Genomic DNA, 27628 nt, shown 5'->3' on the forward strand with positions numbered 1-27628 from the left:
TCTTTACTGCCTCTGAAGGAAAGGAAGTTGTAATATAGGCTTAGTAATCATATAAACCTATCAGATGCTTTTATCTAAAGTGGCTTACAGTATAATGAATGCATACATCTTTATGTATGATTCCAGTGGGAACTGAAATCCAAAACCTTGGCATTGCCAGTGCCATGCTCTTACCAAATGAGCAACACAGGACGGAATACATTATACTGAGTTGAACTCTGCCATGCACTGTCTTAAATAAAAACTCCAGCCATCTCAAATTATCAGGCTGCCAGAATGCTATTATATAATCAAAGCTAGCTGTTAGTTTCTAGGTGTATCTTCATGCCATTTCTTCAGTCTTCTCTCTCTGATCTATTCCAGGAGCACTCCAGCAACAGAACCACAGTGGGTTGTTCTTACAAAGTATGAACCACAGTGGGTTGTTCTTACAAAGTATGAACCACAGTGGGTTGTTCTTACAAAGTATGAACCACAGTGGGTTGTTCTTACAAAGTATGAACCACAGTGGGTTGTTCTTACAAAGTATGAACCACAGTGGGTTGTTAGAATGTTTTCCTTTCACCTAGTCAAAAACATTCCTGGAATAACACTCTTGGCTAAATCCTGAATGATTGATTATGATGTCGCCTCACAGGTTGTTATCAATGACGTCATATCCCGCTCCAAATCAAACATTCCATTCTCAGCTGGGAGGGCAAAAGCCCGTAACCTGCTCCAGTGCATTACAGCGCAAACCACCGATGGAGTACACCTCTACCTCTCAATATAAGCCACCATTTAATTGATATAACATTTGATATAAATACAAGTATACTAGCTATACCTGACAAGTATGTATAGTTTATATACATTTTCCATCCATTGTGGGCTCTGCCTATCAAGCAGCAGAAGGGTGCATTTGCCCATGTAATGTAGCTAGGTACCTAGAGAAATTGTTTGCAAGCTAGCTAGAAACTTTGTAAAGTTGCCTAAACATTGTGGTAAGTTAGCTATCTACATTTTTCTCCAACCAACGTACCTAGTATAGCTAACATATTTATCCCCATCCCCTTATTTACATTGTTTTAAGACCTTTTAAAATCACTGTTGCTGCTGTGCAATGAGACAGACATGACATTGATTGATGGACCAAGTCAAATCGAATAACTAGCTAATGACAGATCATGTCAATTTGGCCAGCTAGGTAATAAGCTAACTTTCAGTGTATACAACTAGGTTATCTAGTTAGCTAGTTATCTAAATATTGTTTGATTTGCTTGCCAGCTGACAGTAATCAGACAGACCACTAGGACAGGCTTGGACTCAAAATAAATCTTACATGTCCATCTCTTTACAAAAGCCTTTAGCTATCTCTGATGACAGAGAATGTCTAAATGACAGAAGTTGTTTGCTTAGCTAGCTAGCTAGCTAGACCTACATGTCAAAAAGATAGGCTACCCTCTGAAATGACATAAATACTAATTACGAAAAGCATGCAGTTATATGCTGTAGAGCTAAATAGAGCTAAATGTGCGCAATTGCATTGTATGTAAAAATATGAAATTAGTTGTTCTGCTTTTAAAGAGGTGATCATATTACAACCAAATAATTGTAAAATCTCTTAAACAATCCCTTGAAAACCGCAAGCAGTTGTCAATAGTTTTAGCGGAACTGGGGTTCTCCCTGCACCCCAGCAGGCAAAACAAATGTTCTGCACCTTATTGGGACGTTTATTGATAACAACCTGTGTATTATTGTCATTACTGTGTAATGTTCCTGTCATAGAAATAAAATATTTCTATGTTTCATGTATTGTTCCTGTAGGAATGTTATAGTAACGTTACCCATCAGCCAACAAGAATGGCACAATCAAATACCGTCAGTCTCTCCGTGCTGGCTCTAGCCTTTTGGGGGCCCCAAGAGAGATTTGGGTGGGGGGCAGTTCTACATTATATCTGAGTAGGAATGACTAGCCAAATCAATGGGGACCCCTTGGAGGTCAGGACCCCTGGGCACGTGCCCTGCATGCCCGGACGGTTTTCGGCCATGATTACCACAAGTTTAGATAGCTGGCTAGACTAACTACCAATCTAAACATTTTAGAAATTGCACCTGCATTCTACTATGCTTACTCTCAACAGGAACTTGAGACCCTGACTGAGTTCCTAAAAAAATTTGGGGTTCGGGGGCCCCCTAGCAGCTGAGGGCCCTAAGCAACCACTTCTGTTGCTTATGCCTGGAACTGGCCCTGAGTCTCTATCTCTGCTCTCTCTCCCTGATTCTCTCTCTTTCCTTTCTCGCTCTTTTCCTCTCTGTCTCTGTCACATATCTTACATACTAGCAAACAAACAATAGACAGAAAGCCCTCCAGTAAGAGTTGTGTTTAATGCACTCTGTGTACCTGTGTATTCTGAAGAGGATGTTGATGTTTGTGTGGTCAGTACAACCACAGAAGCCTAACCAAAGCAACACTAGTACTGCTGAAATGTCAGACACAAAAACAACTGATCTGAGATTCTCTGTGTGTGTGTGTGCATGTGCACACGTTCATACGTTTGTGTGTGTGTACGTTTGTGCCTTTGCGCGTGTGTGTGTCGTGAAGTTTTACCCTGAAACCCTGCCTGTGCTGTATCTCAGGAAGTCTCTCATTTCCTATTGAAGCTTATCTTGTGTTTTCAGAGAAAATATCCCTGAAGATTGCTCTCTCATATAGTCCTGAGGTTGCATTACTTAAAAAGTGTGTGTGTGTGTGTGTGTGTGTGTGTGTGTGTGTGTGTGTGTGTGTGTGTGTGTGTGTGTGTGTGTGTGTGTGTGTGTGTGTGTGTGTGTGTGTGTGTGTGTGTGTGTGTGTGTGTGTGTGTGTGTGTGTGTGTGTGTGTGTGTGTGTGTGTGTGTGTGTGTGTGTGTGTGTGTGTGTGTGTGTGTGTGTAACCAAGTGATAACATGGAACAAAGTGATCATGCAGTAATTGTACCAGACTGTGTGTGTGCATTATACAGTTCAGGAGGTAACGCATTGTGACAGAATACCAGCCACCCGTTGTAGGTTGCTATTTATTTCCCTGTTTAGTCCATTGTTTATGTTTCCACACCCTGGAAATTTCTGGTTGTGAAAAGGACTGCTATTGGAACAGATAGTTAGGATGTTGAACTACTGTATGCCTTCCTGTATATTGGAACAGATTTGACTGTTGAACTACTTATTAATGTCAGTGTGGGTTACTACTGTAATGGTGAAACCCTTGTCTGGACTAGTGTTGTGAGGGTTGACTCATAACCCGCAGTCCCTGCAGTTACACTACATGACCAAAAGTATGTGGACAAAAACATTTTTTATATACTATATACAAAAGTATGTGGACACCCAGTCAAATTAGTGGATTCTGCTATTTTAGCCACACTCATTCTACAAAATCGAGTACACAGCCATGCAATCTCCATAGACAAACATTGGCAGTAGAATGGCCTGACTGAAGAGCTCAGTAATTTTCAACGTGGCAGCGTCATAGGATGTCACCTCAGTTTGTCAAATGTCTGCCCTGCTAGAGCTGCCCTGGTCAACTGTAAATGCTGTTATTGTGAAATGGAAACGTATATGAGCAACAACGGCTCAGCCGTGAAGTGGTAGGCCACACGCGCTAACAAAAATGGACCGCAGAGTTCTGAAGCTTGTACAAATCATCTGTCCTCGGTTGCAACACTCACTACAACACTCACAGCACTCGTTGCTTCCAGAGGCAGTCAGCACAATAACTGTTCGTTGAGAGCTTCATGAAATGGGTTTCCATGGCCGAGCAGCCGTACACAAGCCTAACATCACCATGCGCAATGCCAAGTGTCAGCTGGATTGGTGTAAAGCTCGCCACCATTGGAAAGGAAAAGGGAAAGGGGGACAATGCATTCAACTGAAATGTGTCTTCCGCATTTAACCCAACCCCTCTGAATCAGTGAGGTGCGGGGGGCTGCCAGGACTCTGGAGCAGTGGAAACACTTTCTCTGGAGTGATGAATCACGCTTCACCATCTGGCAGTCTGAGGGACGACTCTGGGTTTGGTGGATGCCAGGAGAATGCTACCTGCCCGAATGCATAGTGCCAACTGTAATGTTTGGTGGAGGAGCAACAATGGTCTGGGGCTGTATTTCATGGTTCAGACTAGGCCCCTTAATTCCAGTGAAAGGAAACCTTAATGCTACAGCACACAATGACATACTATACCATTCTTGCAACAGTTTGGTGAAGGCCCTTTCCTGTTTAACCATGACAATGCCCCTGTGCACAAAGTGAGATCCATACAGAAATTGCCATAGAGTCCTGATCTCAAAACCATCGAACACCTTTGGGATGAATTGGAACGCTGATTGTGAGCCAGGCCTAATCGCCCAACATTAGTGCCCAACCTCACTAATGCTCTTGTGGCTGAATGGAAGTGTCACGTTCCTGACCTGTTTTCTGTTAGTTTTTATGTGTTAGTTGGTCAGGACGTGAGTTTGGGTGGGCAGTCTATGTTTTCTGTTTCTATGTTAGTTAATGGGTACCTAATATGGTTCTCAATTAGAGGCAGGTGGTTTTCATCTCCTCTGATTGAGAATCATATTAAGGTAGGTGTTGTCACATTGTTTGTCGTGGGTGGTTGTCTCCTGTGTCTGTGTCGATGTTGCACCATACGGGACTGTATCGTTCGTTCGTTCGTTCGTTTTGTTTGTAGTCAGTACTTGTTCGTTCGTTCTTCGCTACATGTAAGTTCTTACGTCCAGGTCTGTCTACGTCGTTTGTTGTTTTGTAATTATTCAAGTGTTCGTCGTATTTTCTGTTTTGTTTAATAAATATCATGTCAAATCGCAAAGCTGCATATTGGTTCAATCCCTGCTCCTCCTCTTCGGATGAAGAGGAGGAGGAACGCCGTTACAGAACCACCCACCAATCCAGAACCAAGCAGCGTGAGTTCGAGCAGTGGACATGGGAGGACGTGTTAAATGGAAAAGGTTGCTACACATGGGAGGAGATCCGAGCTGGAAGAGATCGCCTTCCATGGGAACAGCTGGAGGCGATTAGGAGAGCGGAGGCAACGGGAGAGAGAGACCGGATTTATGAAGGTACACGGCTAGCACGGAAGCCCGTGAAGAAACCCCAAAAAATTATTGGGGGGGGGGGCTAAGAGGTAGTGGGCCAAGGGCAGGTAGGAGACCTGCGCCCATTTCTCAGGCTAACCGTGGAGAGCGGGAGTACGGGCAGACACCGTGTTACGCAGTAGAGCGCACGGTGTCTCCTGTACGTGTGCATAGTCCGGTGGGGGTTATTCCACCTCCCCGCACTGGTAGGGCTAGATTGAGCATTGAGCCAAGTGCCATGAAGCCGGCTCTACATATCTGGCCACCAGTGCGTCTCCTTGGGCCGGCTTATATGGCACCAGCCTTACGCATGGTGTCCCCGGTTCGCCTACATAGCCCGGTGCGGGTTATTCCACCTCCCCGCACTGGGCGGGCGACGGGGAGCATTCAACCAGGTAAGGTTGGGCAGGCTCAATGCTCAAGGGAGCCAGTACGCCTGCACGGTCCGGTATTTCCGGCGCTACCTCCTCGCCCCAGCCTAGTACCACCAGTGCCTACACCACGCACCAGGCTTCCAGTGCGTTTTCAGAGCCCTGTTCCTCCTCCACGCACTCTTCCTATGGTGCGTGTCTCCAGCCCAGTGCCTCCAGTTCCGGCACCACGCACTAAGCCACCTGTGCGTCTCCAGAGCCCTGTACACACTGTTCCTTCTCCCCGTACTCGTCCTGATGTGCGTGCCCTCAGCCCGGTGCCACCAGTGCCGGTACCACGCACCAGGCAAATAGTACGCTTTGAGAGTCCAGTGTGCCCTGTCCCTGCTCCCCGCACTAGCATGAAGGTGCGTGTCCTTAGCCCGGTGCCTCCAGTTCCGGCACCACGCACCAGGTCTACAGTGCGCCTTATCCGGCCAGAGCCATCCGTCTCCCCAGCGCCATCTGAGCCATCCGTCTCCCCAGCGCCATCTGAGCCATCCGTCTCCCCAGCGCCATCTGAGCCATCCGTCTCCCCAGCGCCATCTGAGCCATCCGTCTCCCCAGCGCCATCTGAGCCATCCGTCTCCCCAGCGCCATCTGAGCCATCCGTCTGTCCCGAGCCATTAGAGCCGCCCGTCTGTCCCGAGCCGTCAGAGCCGATAGTCAGTCAGGAGCCGCTAGAGCCATTCGTCAGACAGGATCTGCCAGAGCCGCCAACCAGACACGATCTGCCAGAGCCGCCAACCAGACAGGATCTGCCAGAGCCGCCAACCAGACAGGATCTGCCAGAGCCGCCAACCAGACTGGATCTGCCAGAGCCGCCAACCAGACTGGATCTGCTAGAGCCGCCAGTGAGCCATGAGCGTCCAGAGCCGTCAGCCAGCCATGAGCGTCTAGAGCCGTCAGCGAGCCATGAGCGTCCAGAGCCGTCAGCCAGCCATGAGCGTCTAGAGCCGTCAGCCAGCCATGAGCAGCCTCAGCGAGCCATGAGCGTCCAGAGCCGTCAGCGAGCCATGAGCGTCCAGAGCCGTCAGCGAGCCATGAGCGTCCAGAGCCGTCAGCGAGCCATGAGCGTCCAGAGCCGTCAGCGAGCCATGAGCGTCCAGAGCCGTCAGCTAGCCATGAGCGTCCAGAGCCGTCAGCTAGCCATGAGCGTCCAGAGCCGTCAGCCAACCATGAGCTGTCCCTCAGCCCAGAGCTGCCATGTATCCAGAACTGCCCCTCAGTCCAGAGCTGTCTCTCTGTCCGGAGCTGCCCTTCAGTCCGGAGTTGCCCCTCTATCCTGAGCTACCCCTCTATTCTGAGCTACCTCTCTATCCTGAGCTACCTCTCTATCCTGAGCTACCTCTCTATCCTGACCTACCTATCTGTCCTGAGCTACCTTGTCCCGGAGCTGTCCCTTATTTTGATGTTACCCGGTATATTAGGTGGGTGGAGTAAGAGGGTGGTCATTCTGAGGGAGAGACGTAAGCTGGGATTGACTATGGTGGGGTGGGGACCTCGCCCAGAGCCTGAGCCACCACCGTGGTCAGATGCCCACCCTGACCCTCCCCTAGACTTTGTGCTGGTGCGCCCGGAGTTCGCACCTTAAGGGGGGGGTTATGTCACGTTCCTGACCTGTTTTCTGTTAGTTTTTATGTGTTAGTTGGTCAGGACGTGAGTTTGGGTGGGCAGTCTATGTTTTCTGTTTCTATGTTGGTTAATGGGTACCTAATATGGTTCTCAATTAGAGGCAGGTGGTTTTCATCTCCTCTGATTGAGAATCATATTAAGGTAGGTGTTGTCACATTGTTTGTCGTGGGTGGTTGTCTCCTGTGTCTGTGTCGATGTTGCACCATACGGGACTGTATCGTTCGTTCGTTCGTTCGTTTTGTTTGTAGTCAGTACTTGTTCGTTCGTTCTTCGTTACATGTAAGTTCTTACGTCCAGGTCTGTCTACGTCGTTTGTTGTTTTGTAATTATTCAAGTGTTCGTCGTATTTTCTGTTTTGTTTAATAAATATCATGTCAAATCGCAAAGCTGCATATTGGTTCAATCCCTGCTCCTCCTCTTCGGATGAAGAGGAGGAGGAACACCGTTACAGGATGTAAGTCCCTGCAGCAATGTTCCAACATCTAGTGGAAAGCCATCCCAGAAGAGTGGAGGCTGTTATAGCAGCAAAGAGGGGACAAACTCCATGTTAATGCTCGTGATTTTGGAATGAGATGTTTGACGAGCAGGTGTCCACATACTTTTGGTCTTGTAATGTATATTAGCGGGTTAGGGTCAGTTGCGGGCCTCAGATTATCACTTTGTCACATATAGTCGCTGATAGTCTGGCGCTTGCGGATTGGTTATTAGCAATTGCGGGCGGATGCGGGTGAACAAACAGCTGACCCCCGCAACATTAGTCTGGACACTTCTGTTGTTGTTGATGTTGCTGCACCCTCTGTCTCTATTCTAAGATATCCCAGGAAGAGACAGTGATCTGTGATAGTCTTCTTCACACACTTGGCTTCACACTTCACACACCGTCAAACACATGCGCACGCACGCACGCACGCACGCACGCACGCACGCACGCACGCACGCACACACACACACACACACACACACACACACACACACACACACACAGACACACACACACATAGACTGTGGCACTCTTAACACTCTGACACTTTCACACTTCACACTGTCATGTTGTAACACTTCTAGAATAGAAAGCTCTAGGCTCTACAATGGTGGCTGTCCATTAAACATGACAGGGAGGGAGAGGCGAGATATGTCTAATAATCTGCATCACGTGTCGGATAAATATTCAAGACTTTCAGAAAACATGGAAGTTGCATATTTTTTTAATAAATCATGCTACCTATGCTATTCATATACACACACACACACACATATGGCGATATACGCATACACACATGCAAAAACCCTTCCCTCTTGCTGACTGACATAATGTTCCCTCCCTCTTCACCCTTTTATAAAGATGGATTCAGTCAGTCTGAGGTAAAAGGGAGGTAATTGTTCTTGTAGAGAACGGCAGCTGGTAACCTCCCCCCTCTCTCTTTATCCTGCCTGGGAAATAGGCTTAAATAGCTGTAAATGGTTTTAAATAGTTAACAGTATGAAATGTGCAAATGGCAGTAGTTTTCACCACAGATAGGCTTAGTGAGAGCAGTAAAGTGGTGAAAGAGCAGGACTATTCAGTTATTTAGTTACAGACCGGGAAGAGATGAGCTGTTCGGTTTGTGTGTTAATGTGAGTGTGCGTGTGCGTGTGCATGTGTATGTGTATGTGTGTGTACCCATGTGGGTTCCTGCAAGCATGTGTGTTTGCTTGTATGAGTGTGTGTGTGTGTGTGTGTGTGTCAATAGCAGTGCGTGGGTAAAAGGACTGGGGAAGCCAGAAAAAAAGCAATTTTACAACCTATGTGTTGTGATAATTGGGTTGTTTGCTCTATAACCTGTTAATTCATATGCCATGTGACTGTGATATATAGGCCTCAGACTGAGACAATAAGAAGAAACAGTGGCAGAATAAACTCAAGCACACCTTTGTTTTTTCACAAAACTGGATAGCAACCTCTATCCAGTGAAGTCCACAAAGCGTATTGAATGTAACAGACAGTTACATGACCTACAGCATAGTCAACAAGTTAATGTTTTCTGACATTTTCGGACCACTAAACAACTATTGATTTAGAACCACGGAGAGTTTCCGCAAGTCGTAAAGAAAGCAGGAGCTGCCTCCACTCTTCCAGCACCATTTCAACTTCAACATCATCATATCACCTCTGCTTAGTCAAATACAGTGACGACTAAAAGATACCAAAAACGATTTAGTCCAACCAATGTAAGCTAAATATGATGTGGCTGCCCATGGTTCTGATGTCTGTGTGCGTGTTCGTGCAAGGAGAAAAATAAGTTGACTCTCCCTACTAGAGAAACGCCAATGCCATCATCCTCTTTCATGTTGTCGAAAACAATAAACACTACAAAACAATAAACACTACAAAAACAAACCGTGAAGCTAAAGGCTATGTGCCCTAAACAAAGTCAACTTCCCACAAAGACAGGTGGAAAAAGGGCTACCTAAGTATGGTTCTCAATCAGAGACAACGATAGACAGGGCTACCTAAGTATGGTTCTCAATCAGAGACAACGATAGACAGCTGCCTCTGATTGAGAACCACACCCGGCCAAACACAAAGAAATAGAACACCTAGAAATAAAGAAACTAGAATGCCCACCCTAGTCACACCCTGGCCTAACCCAAATAGAGAATAAAAGCCTCTCTATGGCCAGGGCGTGACACCATGGCTAATTTAGGAACACAACTAGATGCAACAATCCAAGCTGGCTTCCATTGTCACTTTTTTTGGTGTGCCAGGATCATTCACAGTTAAGCTCGCTAATTTTGTATACTTTTTTATCAAGGGAGGCCAAATGCTCGCTGGCTTCCCTTGCATTTCATTCAATGCTACGGGCGGCAACAATGTCATACTCTTTATGACCAGACAGCATCAGAAAGATGGCCTGCACATACAGAGGGGCACTGTTTCGCTTGCTCGGATGCTTTCTCCGGTGCGATACATTCAGCCTTGTGAATTGAAGGAGAATTATGAAACACAGAGAGACGAAAGATAAGGTAAGTATTTTGGGGGGGTGGAGGGGGGGGGGCTGACTTCCCTTGACATCCATAAATACACACCACTGGTGTGTGCATATGTATGTGTGTGTCTGCACGTGTGTTCCTGCGAGCATGTGTGTGTGTGACAAAGGTAAACTAAGGCATTATGTTGCTAATCACACAGTTAGTGAGTCACTGCATTAATTGGTCTTTTATACACAGGATCAAATATTCATGAGCGTGGTTTAGGGAGGAAATGAGCATTGGTATTAATGGCTGTGACCGGAGCGGTGTGTTTGTTGTGTGTGTGTGTGTGTCGTGCATGCGTACGTAGATATGTATGTACATGTGTGTCTGCGCTCTGTGTATGCATTGTGAGTGTATATATATTTTAAGCTCATTATAATTCTGTCTGGGTGTTTGTTCTCTGTGATACTTGGGACGTCAGTAGCTAGCTAGTAGTCCCCTGAGTAAATATACTGCTGTTAATGCATGTCCCCTTCACCTCAGCCTGGCTCCAAACACCCCGACTCATACTTATACTAGCATAGAAACGTAGAGCACCATCCCATTCTAGCATAGAAATATAGAGCACCCATGTGTTCTAGCACAGAAATAAAAAGCACACATGTGTTCTAGCATAGAAATATAGAGCACCCATGTGTTCTAGCATAGAAATATAAAGCACCCATGTGTTCTAGCATAGAAACATAGAGCACCCATGTGTTCTAGCATAGAAATATAAAGCACCCATGTGTTCTAGCATAGAAACATAGAGCAACAATCTATTCAATCATAGAGGGGCAGCAGGTAGCCTAGCAGTAGAAGATAAGCGCATTGGGCCAGTAACCAAAAGGTTGCTGGTTCAAATCCCAGAGACAACTAGGTGAAAAATCTGCCTGTGCCCTTGAACAAGGCACTTAACCCTAATTGTTCCTGTAAGTCGCTCTGGATAAGAGTGTCTACTAAATGACAAAAACATTTAATAAAAAATAACTCTAATGAAGCATATTAGAACATTACTGCATTCTACCATAGCATCATCACAGAACAGCACTATTCTACCATAGAACCAGGGAGCACCAGTGTATTCTAGCATATTTGTATTGCTTTTAAATCTTTTCAATTAATTTTTATCTTATTAACACTTTCTTCTAGCTAGCTATTTGTGTAGGTAGCTATCAAGTAAACACAATGATAGAACCTTATAGACAAAAAACCACACAGATAGTCATTGCATACGCATAACACTGACATTTAGAACTTTGGGATCAAAAAGTCTCTACAGTCACAACTGCACTATTCACAAAGTCATCCATTGATTCTAATGTCTTAACACAGGATTTTATAGTAATTTTCCAGCAGAGAATTAGAACAGTGTTTTATAGCAGAACAAGAAAGAGCTATTCAAAATCCCAAACGGATGCTATTGGACCTGCCACCACATTTCCTTTACAGTTCCATTGCACTGTGTTCTCACAGTAGACGAGAGTCCTTCCTCTTGTAATGCAATTGGCTAATCAGTTATAACCCTCTACAGTTCGCAACGCACTTTAAAATAGTTCATTCTACCATAGAAACATCACAGAACAGCACTATTCTACCATAGAACCAGCGAGCACCAGTGTATTCTACCATAGAATCATCACAGAACAACACTATTCTACCATAGAACCAGCGAGCACCAGTGTATTCTACCATAGAATCATCACAGAACAACACTATTCTACCATAGAACCAGCGAGCACCAGTGTATTCTACCATAGAATCATCACAGAACAACACTATTCTACCATAGAACCAGCGAGCACCAGTGTATTCTACCATAAAATCATCACAGAACAGCACTATTCTACCATAGAACCAGCGAGCACCAGTGTATTCTACCATAGAATCATCACAGAACAGCACTATTCTACCATAGAACCAGCGAGCACCAGTGTATTCTACCATAGAATCATCACAGAACAGCACTATTCTACCATAGAACCAGCGAGCACCAGTGTATTCTACCATAGAATCATCACAGAACAACACTATTCTACCATAGAACCAGCGAGCACCAGTGTATTCTACCATAGAATCATCACAGAACAGCACTATTCTACCATAGAACCAGCGAGCACCAGTGTATTCTACCATAGAATCATCACAGAACAACACTATTCTACCATAGAACCAGCGAGCACCAGTGTATTCTACCATAGAATCATCACAGAACAACACTATTCTACCATAGAACCTTATAACAACAGTGTATTCTACCATAGAATCATCACAGAACAGCACTATTCTACCATAGAACCAGCGAGCACCAGTGTATTCTACCATAGAATCATCACAGAACAACACTATTCTACCATAGAACCAGCGAGCACCAGTGTATTCTACCATAGAATCATCACAGAACAGCACTATTCTACCATAGAACCAGCGAGCACCAGTGTATTCTACCATAGAATCATCACAGAACAGCACTATTCTACCATAGAACCAGCGAGCACCAGTGTATTCTACCATAGAATCATCACAGAACAACACTATTTTACCATAGAACCTTATAACAACAGTGTATTCTACCATAGAATCATCACAGAACAACACTATTCTACCATAGAACCTTATAACAACAGTGTATTCTACCATAGAATCATCACAGAACAGCACTATTCTACCATAGAACCAGCGAGCACCAGTGTATTCTACCATAGAATCATCACAGAACAACACTATTCTACCATAGAACCAGTGAGCACCAGTGTATTCTACCATAGAATCATCACAGAACAGCACTATTCTACCATAGAACCAGCGAGCACCAGTGTATTCTACCATAGAATCATCACAGAACAGCACTATTCTACCATAGAACCAGCGAGCACCAGTGTATTCTACCATAGAATCATCACAGAACAGCACTATTCTACCATAGAACCAGCGAGCACCAGTGTATTCTACCATAGAATCATCACAGAACAACACTATTCTACCATAGAACCAGCGAGCACCAGTGTATTCTACCATAGAATCATCACAGAACAGCACTATTCTACCATAGAACCAGCGAGCACCAGTGTATTCTACCATAGAATCATCACAGAACAACACTATTCTACCATAGAACCAGCGAGCACCAGTGTATTCTACCATAGAATCATCACAGAACAACACTATTCTACCATAGAACCTTATAACAACAGTGTATTCTACCATAGAATCATCACAGAACAGCACTATTCTACCATAGAACCAGCGAGCACCAGTGTATTCTACCATAGAATCATCACAGAACAACACTATTCTACCATAGAACCTTATAACAACAGTGTATTCTACCATAGAATCATCACAGAACAACACTATTCTACCATAGAACCAGCGAGCACCAGTGTATTCTACCATAGAATCATCACAGAACAACACTATTCTACCATAGAACCAGCGAACACCAGTGTATTCTACAATAGAATCATCACAGAACAACACTATTTTACCATAGAACCTTATAACAACAGTGTATTCTACCATAGAATCATCACAGAACAACACTATTCTACCATATAACCTTATAACAACAGTGTATTCTACCATAGAATCATCACAGAACAGCACTATTCTACCATAGAACCAGCGAACACCAGTGTATTCTACCATAGAATCATCACAGAACAACACTGTTCTACCATAGAATCATGAAATACAAATCATAGAGCTGCAGAATGATAGACTGTATTCTACTGACGTGTTCACAGGATCACCATATGCAGGGACCTCTGATGATATTCTAGGCTCTCAATGTGCTTATGCAAAATGTTCTTCACTTGGAAAATGATGGACTTTTCTGCATTGTTCTATAATTGATAAACTCTTAGAGGGTCAGAAGGGAAGGGTAAATATTTTATTCAGACCCTGTACTCTGGATGTCAGAGAATTAGGCCTTGACCTCCATCCGGCCTCTAGCTCTAAGGCAACAGGCTCTCACAGTCTCACTGCAAAATTAGACATTTGTCCATGTTTCTCCAAATTTCAAGTAGTTTATTTATACCTCAGTGCCAGTAACTGGGATTGAACATGAGACCCTCGAATTACACCGCCATCTATGTCCACAATGCCCTAGCAAAACCCAAGCCTACTAGATTGTACTAGCGCTTACTGTTGCCACTAGTGGCCGGTTTTGACTTGCCTTGATTTAGGCATTATTTACGACTTGGAAAATAATTTATTCCGATTGGTTAGGGTTTGGGATAGGGTTAAATTTAGGCATGAATTCTGATTGGTTAGGGTTTGCAATAGGCTTAATTAAATTCATGCATTAATTCTAATTGGTTGAGTTCAGAAAAACAACTCCAGGGTTTAGTTTAGCAATTGATGAAGACTGGCTTTGTTAATTCATTGTGGATGGTGCAGTGGTCTAAATCGCAGTCTCTCATTATATAGATCTGGGTTAAATCCAACCTCTTTTTTTGCTCCAGTGGACAATTTTGACGACGCCTCACGACAAATGTCACCTTGAATCTGGAAGGATCTTCCTGCTAATGGACCTCTGACTACACTACCACACCATCAGGCTACCCAACACCTGTCACTTTAACCTGTGTGTGTGTGTGGATGAGAGGAGACACACACACATATAGGTAGTAGCCAGGTGGGGTCATGTCAATGTTAATAGAGTCTGATAGCTTTTTATTTAACTAGGCAAGTCAGTTAAGAACACATTCTTATTTTCAATGACAGCCTAGGAACAGTGGGTTAACTGCCTTGTTCAGGGGCAGAACAACAGAGTTTTACCTTGTCAGCTCGGGAATTTGATCTTGCAACCTTTACTAGTCCAACGCTCTAACCACTAGGCTACCTGCCGCCCATAGCTAATGATGATGAGTAGAGCAGTGATGAATGCAGACCGTGTGTGTGTGTGTGTGTGTGCGTGCGTGCATGTGTGTGTGAGAGAGAGGGTGTGTTGGCATGTGTGTTGACAGGTTTTAAATGCTGACAGTGACAGTGGGAGGATAGAAGTGACATAGTAGCACCTTCTCTGGTCTCAGACTGTCTGTCTGTCTGTCTGTCTGTCTGTCTGTCTGTCTGTCTGTCTGTCTGTCTGTCTGTCTGTCTGTCTGTCTGTCTGTCTGTCTGTCTGTCTGTCTGTCTGTCTGTCTGTCTGTCTGTCTGTCTGTCTGTCTGTCTGTCTGTCTGTCTGTACAATGAGTGCAAACATTTTTAATAGGCTAGGTGTATGTGACCCCTGCGGGAATTGAACACAAAACCAAAACCAATTTTTACAACCTGTCACACACACACACACACACACACACACACACACACACACACACACACACACACACACACACACACACACACACACACACACACACACACACACACACACACACACACACACACACACACACACACACACACACACACACACACACACACACACACACACACACACACTTGGTTCTATAGGCTTGAAGGAGCTATTTACAGTTCTGAGGGGGGGTGTGGGGGGGAGAGAGGCGGTGTGAAGCTGTCTCCTTCAGGAATTGAGTACACAAAAAGCTTCTGTCTCGTTTTTCTCTCCTAGTCTTACTTCCCTCCACTCCTCCCACCCTCCCTTCCTTCTCTCCCCCCGTCCGCTCCCTCTGTCCTTCTCTTTACTTCCCGTCCTCTCTCCTTCCCTTTCTCTCTCCAGAACATGGAGGACCACCTAGCGTTCCTGATCACCGTGCCCACCACCCTCTTCCTCTTCCTCTCCATCTTCATCCTGGTCTGCATAGAGTCCGTCTTCAACCGCATGCTCCGCCTCTTCTCCCTCCTTATATGGGCCTGCCTGGTTGCCATGGGCTACCTCTTCATGTTCTCCGGGGGGATCCTCTGTCCTTGGGACCAGGTGAGATGGTGGGGTGGTGTGTGTGTGTGTGTGTGTGTGTGCGTGCGTGCGTGCGTGCGTGCCTGCCTGCGTGCGTCAGGCGTGCGTCAGGCGTGCGTGTTGGTCAGAGTTGTGTGTACATGTTTGTGTAGAAGAAGAAAAATATTGTCCATTAATACTTTATTGTCCATTTGTCCATAAAAGAGAACGTAGCTTTTTTGCTTTTCAACACAATCCCTGGAGATACACATTCAAGTGTTCGGAGCCACATGGCCAGCCACGGTGCAGCACTCCTGGAACCATTCTTTTAGTGGTTGAGTGCCTTGCTCAAGACCACAGTGGCTGGAGATGGTATTTAGAATCATTCACCACTAGATTTTCCTGTCAGATCTGGGATTTGACCCGGCGACCCTCCTCCCTAACCTCTACGCTACCAGCTTGTTGTGTGTGCGTATGTGCTTGTGTGTGTCTTGAATGTATTTGAGAGATAATAAGGTGTGTGCTAATTGTTCCTCATGTGTGATTAAGTGTTAGGTCACAGGAGGTGAACGATCAGGAGACTGATACATGACCTTTCTAATTATAGGCCTATTCATGTTCCTCTCCTTACCCTCCCTCCTTCCCTTTCTCATTCCAATTTCCTTTCCATTTTATCTCGCTCTCTCCCAGTCCCTCCCACGTCTCTCTGTCTCAACTTATTTCGCAAATTCTATTTATATCCCTCTGCCCTTCTACCTCACCTTACCAGGTCTCCTTCCATTTCACCCTCTCTCACCCTCACTCCCCCTCTCCTTCTCTACCTTCTCTCTGTCCCTCCTTTCCCTTCTGTTCCTCTCCTCCTTCTCTCTCTCTCAACCTTGCTCCCCTTTCCTTCTCCTACCTTCTCTCCATCCCTCTCTCCCCCTCTCTTCCTCTCCTTCACTCCCCCTCTCCATCTCTACCTCTCACTCCTTCGCTCCCCCTCGCACTCGTCCTCTCCCTCACCTCCCTCTCCTTCTCCTACATTCTCTCCTTCCCTCCCTCCCCCTCTGTTTCTCTTCTTCCATCCCCCTCTCCCTCTCTGCATCCCACTCTCCAGAGCCGCCTTTTCCTATACGCAGACCATGCGCTGAGTGCAGGGCCCTGCGGCCGCTTGGAGGCCCCCGACCAGAAAGGAACTCAGTCGGGTAGTGCACCAGCAGTTTCCACTTGTTATGTCAGTCACTCAATTAGCCCATCTCAGCAACAACAAAAAAATGTAGGTTGCTAGGTGAGGTCGTCTAGGCAGTTATCTAAACCTTGTAGTAGGCATAATCATCACTAAATTACCGACCGGGCACGCAGGTCATGTGTTCAGGGCCCTGACCTCCAGGGGGCCCCTGTTGATTTTGTTAGTCACTCACACAGATATCATATGACCATGGCATAAGTAATGGCAAAATGTGTAAATTGTAGAAAATGTGCTTTAAAACTGCGAAATGTTCTCTGCCCCATAGCAAAATGTGAAGAATTGTAGAAAGTGTGCTTAAAACTGCAACACTTTCTCTACACCCCTTGGCAAAATGTGTAGAATTGCAGGAAATGTACTTTAATCTTGCAAAAAATGTATCCACTGCCAAAACTGTTTTGCCCATGAGGTGGGAGGGACCCCCAACTAAATCTCGCTTAGGGCCCTCAAAAGGCTAGAGGCGGCACTGACTCTCTCCCTCCCTCCCTCATACCCTCTCTCCCTCCCTCCCTCATCCCCTCTCTCCTCCTAGCTTCTCTCATCGTGGTGTAGCTATTTTTATCCATCTCTCCATCTGTGAGAGCATAATCATACTGCATTATTAAACAACCTTTCTCCCTCCCTCTCTCTCTCTCTCTCTCTCTCGCTCTCTCTCTCTCTTTCTCTCTCGCTCTCTCTCTCTCTCTCTCTCTCTCGCTCTCTCTCTTTCTCTCTCTCTCCCTCTTTCTCATTCTCTTTCTCTTTCACTTTCTCTCTCTCTCTCCATCTCTCATTCTCTCTCTCTCCATCTCTCTACCCCTCTCTACCTCTCTCTCTCTTCCTGTTTCCTCCTTAAACAGACAGTAATCTCGTATCATTACTCCAGTGGTTATTCCACATTCTTAGCAGGCAGCTTGAGGAGGTAACATGTTGAAAGGAGAACGAGTGTTATTATACATTGCCTTCAGAAAGTATTCATACCACATTTGGTTGTGCAACAGCCTGAATTTAAAATGGATTCAATTTATGTTTTTTCTTCTCACCCATCTACACACAATACCCCATAATGACAAAGTGAAAACATGTTTTTATACATTTAAGCAAATTTATTGAAAATGAAATACAGAAATATCAAATTTACATAAGTATACATAAGTGTATTTACATCAGCTTTGGCAGAAATTACAGCTGTGAGTCTTCCTGGGTAAGTCTCTAAGAGCGTGGCACACCTGGATTGTACAATATTTGCAAAGTATTATTTTCTAAATTCTCCAAGCTCTGTCAAACTGGTTGTTGATCATTGGCATTTTTAAGTCTTTCCATAGATCTTGAAGCAGATTTAAGTAAAAAATGTAACTCAGCCACTCAGGAACATTCACTGTCATTTGGGAAGCAACTCCAGTGTATATTTGGCCTTGTGTTTTAGGTTATTGTCCTGCTGAAAGGTGAATTAATCTTCCAGTGTCTGGTGGAAAGCAGACTGAACCAGGTTTTCCTCTAGGATTTTGCCTGTGTTTAGCTCCATTCTGTTTCTTGTTCATACTGAAAAACTTCCCAGTCCTTAACAATTACAAGCATACCCATAACATGATGCAACCACCACTATGCTTGAAAATATGGAGAGTGGTACTCAGTAATGTGTTGTATTGGATTTGCCCCAAACATAACACATTGTAGTCAGGACAAAAAGTTAATTGCTTGCCACATTTTTTGAAGTATTACTTTAGTACCTTGTTGCAAACAGGATGCATGTTTTGGAATATTTTTATTCTGTAGAGGCTTCCTTCTTTTCACTCTGTCACAATGTTGTTGATCCATCCTCAGTTTTCTTCTAACACAGCCATTAAACTCGGTAACTGTTTTAAAGTCACCATTGGCCTCATGCTGAAATCCCTTAGCAGTTCCTTCCTCTCTGGCAACTGAGTTAGGAAGGACGCTTGTATCTTTGTAGTAACTGGTTGTATTGATACACCATCCAAATTAATAACTTCACCATGTTCAAAGGAATATTCCATGTCTGTAACACAACAAAATGTGGAAATACTATCTGAAGGCACTGTATGACAGGTAGGTCAGGTATAGAACACCACTCAGGTGTACTGTGATGATGGTAAATGCCTCAGACTATAAGAAGGAGATACATGGCTCTTTGCTGTGAGTCAACCAGCCTGGAGCCAGGAGGAAGAACACTCTCAACCATACTGATGGAACCCAATGAGCTAAATAACACTGTCTGTAACTACTGCTGCGACTACAGTCTGTCCTCATACAGAGAGAGAGAGTGTGGGTAGGGATAAACAGAAAAATAGGGATGGGGACTCTGGAGAAACAGAGAGACCACAGGCCAGAGAGAGAGAAATAATCTGAAAGTTTATAACAGGTTATGTTCTGCTTAGTAACAGAGGCTCTCACAATCTGTCACACACACTCATACACACACACTCATACACACACACTCATACACACACACACACACACACACACACACACACACACACACACACACACACACACACACACACACACACACACACACACACACACACACACACACACACACACACACACCACACCACACCACACCACACCACACCACACCACACCACACCACACAGAGCAGCCCTTTCAGCTGAGGAGTTGGTTGTGTCTGGGCCTGATTGAATCTCTCAGGAGAGAGCAGGTATTAGTGGAAGCCAGATTGTACTAGAGCTCCACACACCTGGTACCATCAAAACAATACAACCCTCCCTCACACTAACCCAGCTGGATGGCTGGCTCTGGAGCCTACCACACAGAGGAGAAGAGATGGAGAAAGGGAAGGAGAGAGAAGGGGTGGGGAGAGAGGATATGGAGAGAGAATGGTTGGGGAGAGAAGAGATAGAGAGACAGAAGGAGAGAGAAGGAAGGGAAAGTAGGAGAGAGCAAGAGATATGAAGAGAGAGAAAGAGAGAGAGAGATGAGATGGAGATAACAGGAGGGAAAAGACAGAGCGCTACAGAAAGAAAGAAAAGAGAAAGTCAGAGGCATTGAGTGTGAGAGCGAGTGGGAGAGAGAAAGAATGAGAAAAAAGGGAGAAAGGTATGATTCAGTGAATGGGACAGGGGTCATTAGAATGCAGGGTTGAGAAGAAACAGGGAGACGGGATACAGGGCTGGGAGGGTGGTTGAGAGGAGACGGGGAGATAATGAAGGCAGAGGGACTAGAGAAATGATAGGGTATTAGAATGCAGGGTTGAGAAGAAACAGGGAGAAAGCGAGATAAGGAAGGTAGAAGGAGTAGAGAAATGATAGGGTATATCAATTCCCCCTGTTCCAACTTAACTCTTTCCAGACCTCACACACACAAATTGGCTCCTGGAAAACTCAGGAGAGAAGTGTCTCTATTTTAAAGGTCAACAGTCAAAATCATGTTTTTCATGAAATTGGATAATATTTGGATGAAACCAAATCAATGTATGATGACCAACTTATGAAAAATGACTGTTGCTTCTACATTGATAAAGTTACTTGTCCCCTCTCCAATGTCAAACACTTGGAAGACAGGAGGTGGGATTATTAAGGGGATAGGGTGACATCACCCTAACTGTCATTTTATTAATACACCAATGGTAACATGATATTATCTTAGCTAATTTAAATAAGTACCGCCTTGTAACCAACATCGGAAAATGCATGTTTCCGGAGGGGCGTGGTTTATATAGCTAGATAGCTACTCTACTGGTGCCAAAATGTGACTGTAGGGTGTCAGCAATTATAATAGAAAGTTTACACTATTCATCTATGGCAAAGATACTGTACTTATGTCTCCACTTTTTATCTGTATCTGTTGTTAACAAGTTACTGGCTAGCTAGGTCTTCAGGCAGCATGGAACAAAAGGCGGGGAAGGGTCACTCAAAACTCTGATGCAGTTGTCATGTCAACACATTCGTCAGTGCTGCTGTGAACCACATCACAAGAGACACGAAAAACGGGAGATGTATAAAAAAATTATGCAATTTCAACGTTGTTTGAGTTGCTTTGTGTTTCACCAAATTTGCTTGAGATGATTTTATTGGAACACTGCTCACTGCATTAAAGTTTCTTGGCCATAGGCCAAACAGCTGTCAGTCAAGGCGAGCTCATGAATATATGCACCCCGCCCAGTCAGCATGTCTCTTCAAACTTTTTGGTAGTCAGCAACGAGAAAAAAAATGTTTTTCTTTTTTTTCTTTTCTACCCCCCAAGTCTCACACTATATAAGCTGTTGGAAAAGTAGGCCATCTAACGTTTGACTATAGCAAATAAAGTGTATGAAAAAATTTGCAGAAATTATGTGCTAGCAGCAACTAAGCTTTTTGTTTTTCTTTTATGATTGGGTTGGAGGTCAGAGTTGGTGGGTTGGTGGTAAGAATTGCATCTGTGTTGGGAAAATAGCTGGGCTAGATAGTGTCACTGTCACTGTCAATCCCTCTCTCTACTCAATATCTCTCTATATCTCTCTTTCAACAACTTCTCTCTCCCTCTAGTAGTCAGTCTCTGTCATCTCTCTGTCTTTCCTTTTGTCCTCCTGAACCCTAATCCTGACCTTCTGTTGACTTCCTGTTCCACTTCCTACTTCCGGTCCCTGTCAGACACCACTGTTGGTTGTTGTCCATGGTGCTGCGGGGAGTCAGGGTCACAGGTTGTGATACGCTCTGAGCCATGAGCCCCCTATCTGTTTTGTTTACTTCCTGCGTCCAGCTCCTCCTTTCCTGTTCTGATCCTGGTATATCAGTATTGCTATAACTATAACATGTGATAGGATTTGTGCTGTTTTTAACAGCTCTGTGCTGCTAAAGGTTCACAATACAACTGTTGTATGATGAGTAGACTTGCCTAACATGCTGACTACACCGGCCACGCACATGCGTGAGTCCATGTGCGCTATCGCACGCATGTTAATCTTGTCCATCCACACCAGATACGATCATCACACACAGGTTAAAATATAAAAACCAACTGTGAAACAACTATATTCATTTGGGGACATGTCAAACACACATGAAACATTCATGGACATTTAGCTAGCTTGCTATTGCTAGCTAATTTGTCCTGGGAGATTAACATTGGGTTGTTATTTTACAAGTGGCGTGTATTCATGGATGCCAAGGGAAGCCAAGCTTCCCCAAATATAAAAAATATATATATACACTACCGGTCAAAAGTTTTAGAACACCTACTCATTCAAGAGTTTTTCTTTATTTTTACTATTTTCTACATTGTAGAATAATAGTGAAGACATCAAAACTATGAAATAACACATATGGAATCATGTAGTAACCAAAAAAGTGTTAAACAAATATGTTATATTTGAGATTCTTCAAATAGCCACCCTTTACCTTGATGACAGCTTTGCACACTCTTGGCATTCTCTCAACCAGCTTCATGAGGTAGTTACCTGGAATGAAAAAAAAACTTGAATGAGTAAGTGTTCTAAAACTTTTGACCGGTGATGTTTATATATAATAATAATAATTTGTCGAAAAATCATCCGAGCAAGGGAACAGGGCCTCTCTTTCTCAGTATGTGTAGCCCATGTATCTGATGCTACCTGGACCAAAATAGTATGACATGTTGCTACCGTAGCATTTGATTGATTGATGCCAACAAGCATTTGAGCAGTTAAATTCCCCTCAAGGGGGGCCAATTTGTCTCCACACCAATCAAATGACATCCTAAGCGAAATGTCATTTTCAGAAAAACATGTGTGTTTCTGGTATGCTTGTGTTGATGTCCTGCAGTAGCTAGCTTGCTACATCGGCCCTTTCCAAAGCCATGGAAGGAGATGGGGATTTGGACCTGTGGTTTTGACTTAATTCTCTGTACAGGCCAATGATTATGACGGTGATTCTGATATAACAATAAAATGTACTGAAACATGTCCTCCATCTATTGAAAAGTACAGAGGGATATTGGAAAACAATATCACAACTAGCCAATGGCCTTTCTGATGAATCAGATGCACTTCTAAGCATACTGGCAAATGTTGACCGCTGGCAACGAAGTAAAATGCCTGAAAAAAAAGTTGCCACTGTCGTTCTCAACCGGTGTGTGACACTATCCCCAAAACATGAAAAATTAGTCTGGGGTAGGCTGAAAGGAAAAGGGCCCTTTTCCATTGGCAGTCCTGTTATTGTAGAGCCCACAACGTACCGTGGAGCACAGAGGAGTTTGTTAGTGGGTCGTACTGTATGCCCACTCTGGCGTGACAAATGGATCCCAATGAAGGTGGTTAATCTCCAAGATTGCCCGGTTACACTGAAGCACAATGCAAAACTGGCAGATGTACAGTATACTCCTGTATAGCATTAGAAGACCTGGAGTTAAACAGCAGCTGCTGTGGACAATGTTATGATGAACAAGATGTCGCACAGAAAATCATTGGAACCACAACTGAACAGAACGCACATATCCTGATGTGTTGAAAGAAATGGGTCTGACTTTTTTTATTTTTTTATTTCACCTTTATTTAACCAGGTAGGCAAGTTGAGACCAAGTTCTCATTTACAATTGCGACCTGGCCAAGATTAAGCAAAGCAGTTCGACACATACAACAACACAGAGTTACACATGGAGTGAAACAAACATACAGTCAATAATACAGTAGAAAAATAAGACATTGCCTCCTGGAAGTATCAGATGAATGGAAAAACAAGATGGCAGACCTGGTTATGAAATATCACAGCATATTTTCCGGAGGGAAACTAGAATAGAGCGAAGCAAGAGACTTGTGAATAGAATAAGACTGAACGATGAGAGGCCTTTCAGACTTCCTTGCCACAGAGTGCCACCATGTGACTTCCAAAAACTGAAACAAACCTTGGAGGAAATGGAAGAATGTGACATCCTCAGGAAATCGAATAGTGAGTGGGCATCCCCTCTTGTTCTTGTCTGGAAACCAAATGGTGAACTCAGAATCTGTACAGATTTCTGATGGCTCAATGCGAGAACTGAGAAGGATGCTTATCCCCTACCAAATCAAGCCGATGCACTGCCGTCATTAGGCGTAAACTGCCTTTTCAGCACAATGGATCTGACATCTGGATTTTACAATATTCCCATACAGGAAGAGGATCGTAAATATACAGTTGTTACCACACCAGTTGGCCTTTTCGAATATAACAGAATGGCTCAGGGCCTCTGCAACAGCCCAGTTATGTTTGCCAGGATGATGATGTCAATCTTTGGAGACCAGAACTATCTCTCCCTTTTGTGCTATCTAGATGATTTAAAAGTCTTTCTTAAAAGTGAGCAAGATGCACTGGAACAGTTGGAGCTGGTTTTCAGTAGACTCTCAAACAACAATTTGAAGCTTGCCCCAAATAAGTGGCACTTCCTTCTGCGTTTTATGAAATTCTTGGGCCATGTGACATCTCAAAAAGGGATCCAGACTGACGAGGGGAAAGGGATGGCCATCAGTGAGATGACATCCTCATGGAGAAGGATGGGAAAACCCCTGGACTGAAGAGGGTCCAGTCATTTCTCAGAATTATGAACTATTACTCCCACTTTATCAAAGCCACTGTACTGTTTAACAGCGGGACAGAAAAGCAAACAGAAATATAAAAATAGCCAGACTCAGAGTAGGCCATCCCACAGGCTGACACCTGAAGTTAAAAGCAGCTGTGATAAACGCAGTAGTTTTAGCGCACCCAGACTTTAGTAAACCCTTCATACTTTGTCTAATGCTTCAATTGACAACCTAGGCGCTGTTCTGAGCCAGGTCCCAGAGGTCGAGAGTAAAAGTGGACCCATCGTGTTTGCTAGTAAATCCCTCAACAAATCCCAAGCAAGATATCCAGCCCATCGTCTAGAGTTTCTTGTGTGAAAAATGTTGTCACTGGCTAAATGATGCCCAGTTTACTGGCCTTACAGATAATAACCCACTCACTCACATACTGACAAAGCCTAAACTTGATGCCTGTGAGCAGAGGTTGGTGGCGAAGCTAGCTCCGTATGACTGATCTGAAATACATATCTGGGCCACAGAACATACCCGCCGACTTACTCGGCCGTGTACCGTTTGTCAGGGATGGTACCACTCAACATGTCACAGCAGAGAACGTGCAAGAGACGCTCCGGCTGTCTGTGAATTACCAAGGCCTACCAGACAGTGGCATGACAGGGTCCAATCAAGGTGCAGAGTCTGCTGAAGTCTCTGGTGATGAAGTGAAGGCACTCCTAGACAACAGCTTAGACCGACAGAGGATCATATCCATGTCCACTGTCCCTCTGATGCAGCTATCCCAACATCCACTCCCCACTTTTTCAGTAGGAGATCTCAAAGAGAAGCAGCAAGCAGATGAGACATTGGCTCGTGCTACCTATTATGTAGAAAGAAAACAGAGACCATCACATCGTGAAAGAGAACATGAAACAGTGGATGTGCAGAAACTTTTGAAACATTGGGAGAAGTTGGAAAACAAGGATGGAATACCGTACAGGAAATCAAAGGACAAAATCGGAAAGAAGAGATATCAGTTCATTATACCTTTGTCCCTGAAGGCGGATGTGTTGAAGGGAACACATGATGATGCTGTACACCAAGGCCAATCAAGAACCTTACACCCCATCAGACAGAAGTTATTTTAGGTTGGTATGGATCAACAGGTGAAAGACTATGCTGTGTTGTGAGCAAGAAGACTTGAGGCAAGAGCTCCTCTTGAATCAATTAAGACAAGTGCACCACTAGAGTTGTTCTGCATCGATTTCTGGTTGGCTGAAGGAAAGGATGGATAGAGTATTGCAATTCTAATAGTAACAGACCATTTTACCAAAGCAGCTCACTCCTTCCCTTGTACAACTCAGACAGCAAAACAAGTTTTTCTGTATTTACAGTTTTAAACAACCAAGGGGACAACTTTGAAAGCAAGCTGATATCAGAGCTAATGGACTTGGCAGGAGTGAAGAAATTTCACACAACTCCATATCACCCAATGTGAAATGGGCAAACAAAAATATTTAATCACACTTTGGGGAATATGATTCAAGCCTTGCCTCCACGGACGAAAGAGAAATGGCCTCAGATGATACAAACTCTCACGTTTGCATGTAACTGTACCATAGATGAGACGACCGGGTTCGCCCCTTTTTACTTAATGTTTGGGCGGACCCCACAGCTACCGGTTCTGAGAGACGTGACTGTTTTGGGTTACAGTGAATTTGTAGACTCCTTTCAAAGAGATCTTCAGGAGGCAGTGCGTGTCACACAGAAGAACACATCAAAGGCACAGACGAAGAAGGCAAGAGAATATGACAAGAAGGTGAGAGGATGCACCCTGGAGGTTGGTGACAAAGTTCTGTTAGCCAACAAGAAAGAAAGGAGCAAACGGAAATTGGCAGATATGTGGGAATCTACCATCTATGTCATCAGCTGAAGAAACCCAGATATGCACATCTACAGAGTAGTCAACACGTCCACAGACAAGAGCAAGGTTGTACACCGCAACTTCTTCCTGTGAACTTTCTTCCGATTGGAGAGCCTGAAGAGGATACAACTGTTCCCTCCATCCTTTCAGAAGAGAGTTTTACAGATGCCAGAACTATGAGACAAAACCCACATACCGGATGTGGATGTGGGCAGTGATGACCAGAGAACTGCAGGCTGGATCCTCCGCAGTCAAAGTCCAAAAGTATTCAATGAGGCTACGGACTCCTCCTGGTCCTCGTTGATAGGACAAGAGTGTAATGAATAAACTGAGTCAATAGGAGATGCTGAAAGTGAGCAGAAATCTAGAAGAAGTGACTCCGGTCACATGGAGCATTTCGAATTTCCGAAGAATAGTGACAGAGTCCCCGAAGGAGACCATTCCCACTCTGAGGATGATAGCTTGCAACCCTTTGCTGATGAGATAGAAACGCTCTCCAAGAGCAGTATAAGGGTCAGTGACTTTGCCCTAAGTGATCATGTTCAAACAAGCAAATTGCCCACCCGGAATTGTACCAGGGTCAGTAAAATTGGCTCAAGTGAGCAGGCCCAAATCAGCAGACTATCTGCTTAAAAGACAGTGTTAAGGACAAGTCCCACAATACAGTGGATTCACAAAGCTCTAAGAATCCTTTAGGGAAGGGTAGTGTGCCGCGTACAGAGGGTACAGAATGGTTGTTAGACTAGTAAAGAGACTCGTTGAAGACATGAAAATGCTTGTTAGAGGCTGACATGTCAAAGACCATAGCAACACTCTTAAATGTGGGGGATATAAATAAAGAGGGAATATAAATAAAGTTTCCTTTCATTATGTGTTGCTGAATTCATAAGAATATTTGCTGCCATTGTATTAAGGTTGGCAATACGAGAGGTCTTCAGACGTACATTTTTTTTTATTATTTTCCTTGAAATAACAACTAGTGGGTTCTCCCCTATTTGGAAAGTTTGTATGCCTGCTCTTCAGTCTGAGAGAGATATTCTGAGAGCAGTGAAAGTGTGGCTGTGACCGTC

General features: G+C 44.4%; 1 protein-coding gene across 3 annotated transcripts in view; it reads left to right on the top strand.

The window, feature by feature from the left end:
• adcy2b (adenylate cyclase 2b (brain)) overlaps window positions 1-27628 on the top strand; it is a 92123-nt gene that overhangs the window by 1699 nt on the left and 62796 nt on the right. For all 3 annotated transcript variants that reach the window (XM_071368305.1, XM_071368306.1, XM_071368307.1), the window contains exon 2: window positions 15810-16007. In XM_071368305.1, the coding sequence (XP_071224406.1) occupies window positions 15810-16007 (198 nt within the window). The remainder of the gene's footprint in view (window positions 1-15809; window positions 16008-27628) is intronic.

The sequence above is a fragment of the Salvelinus alpinus genome, chromosome 26 (genome assembly GCF_045679555.1).
Source record: "Salvelinus alpinus chromosome 26, SLU_Salpinus.1, whole genome shotgun sequence".
Lineage (NCBI taxonomy): Eukaryota > Metazoa > Chordata > Actinopteri > Salmoniformes > Salmonidae > Salvelinus > Salvelinus alpinus.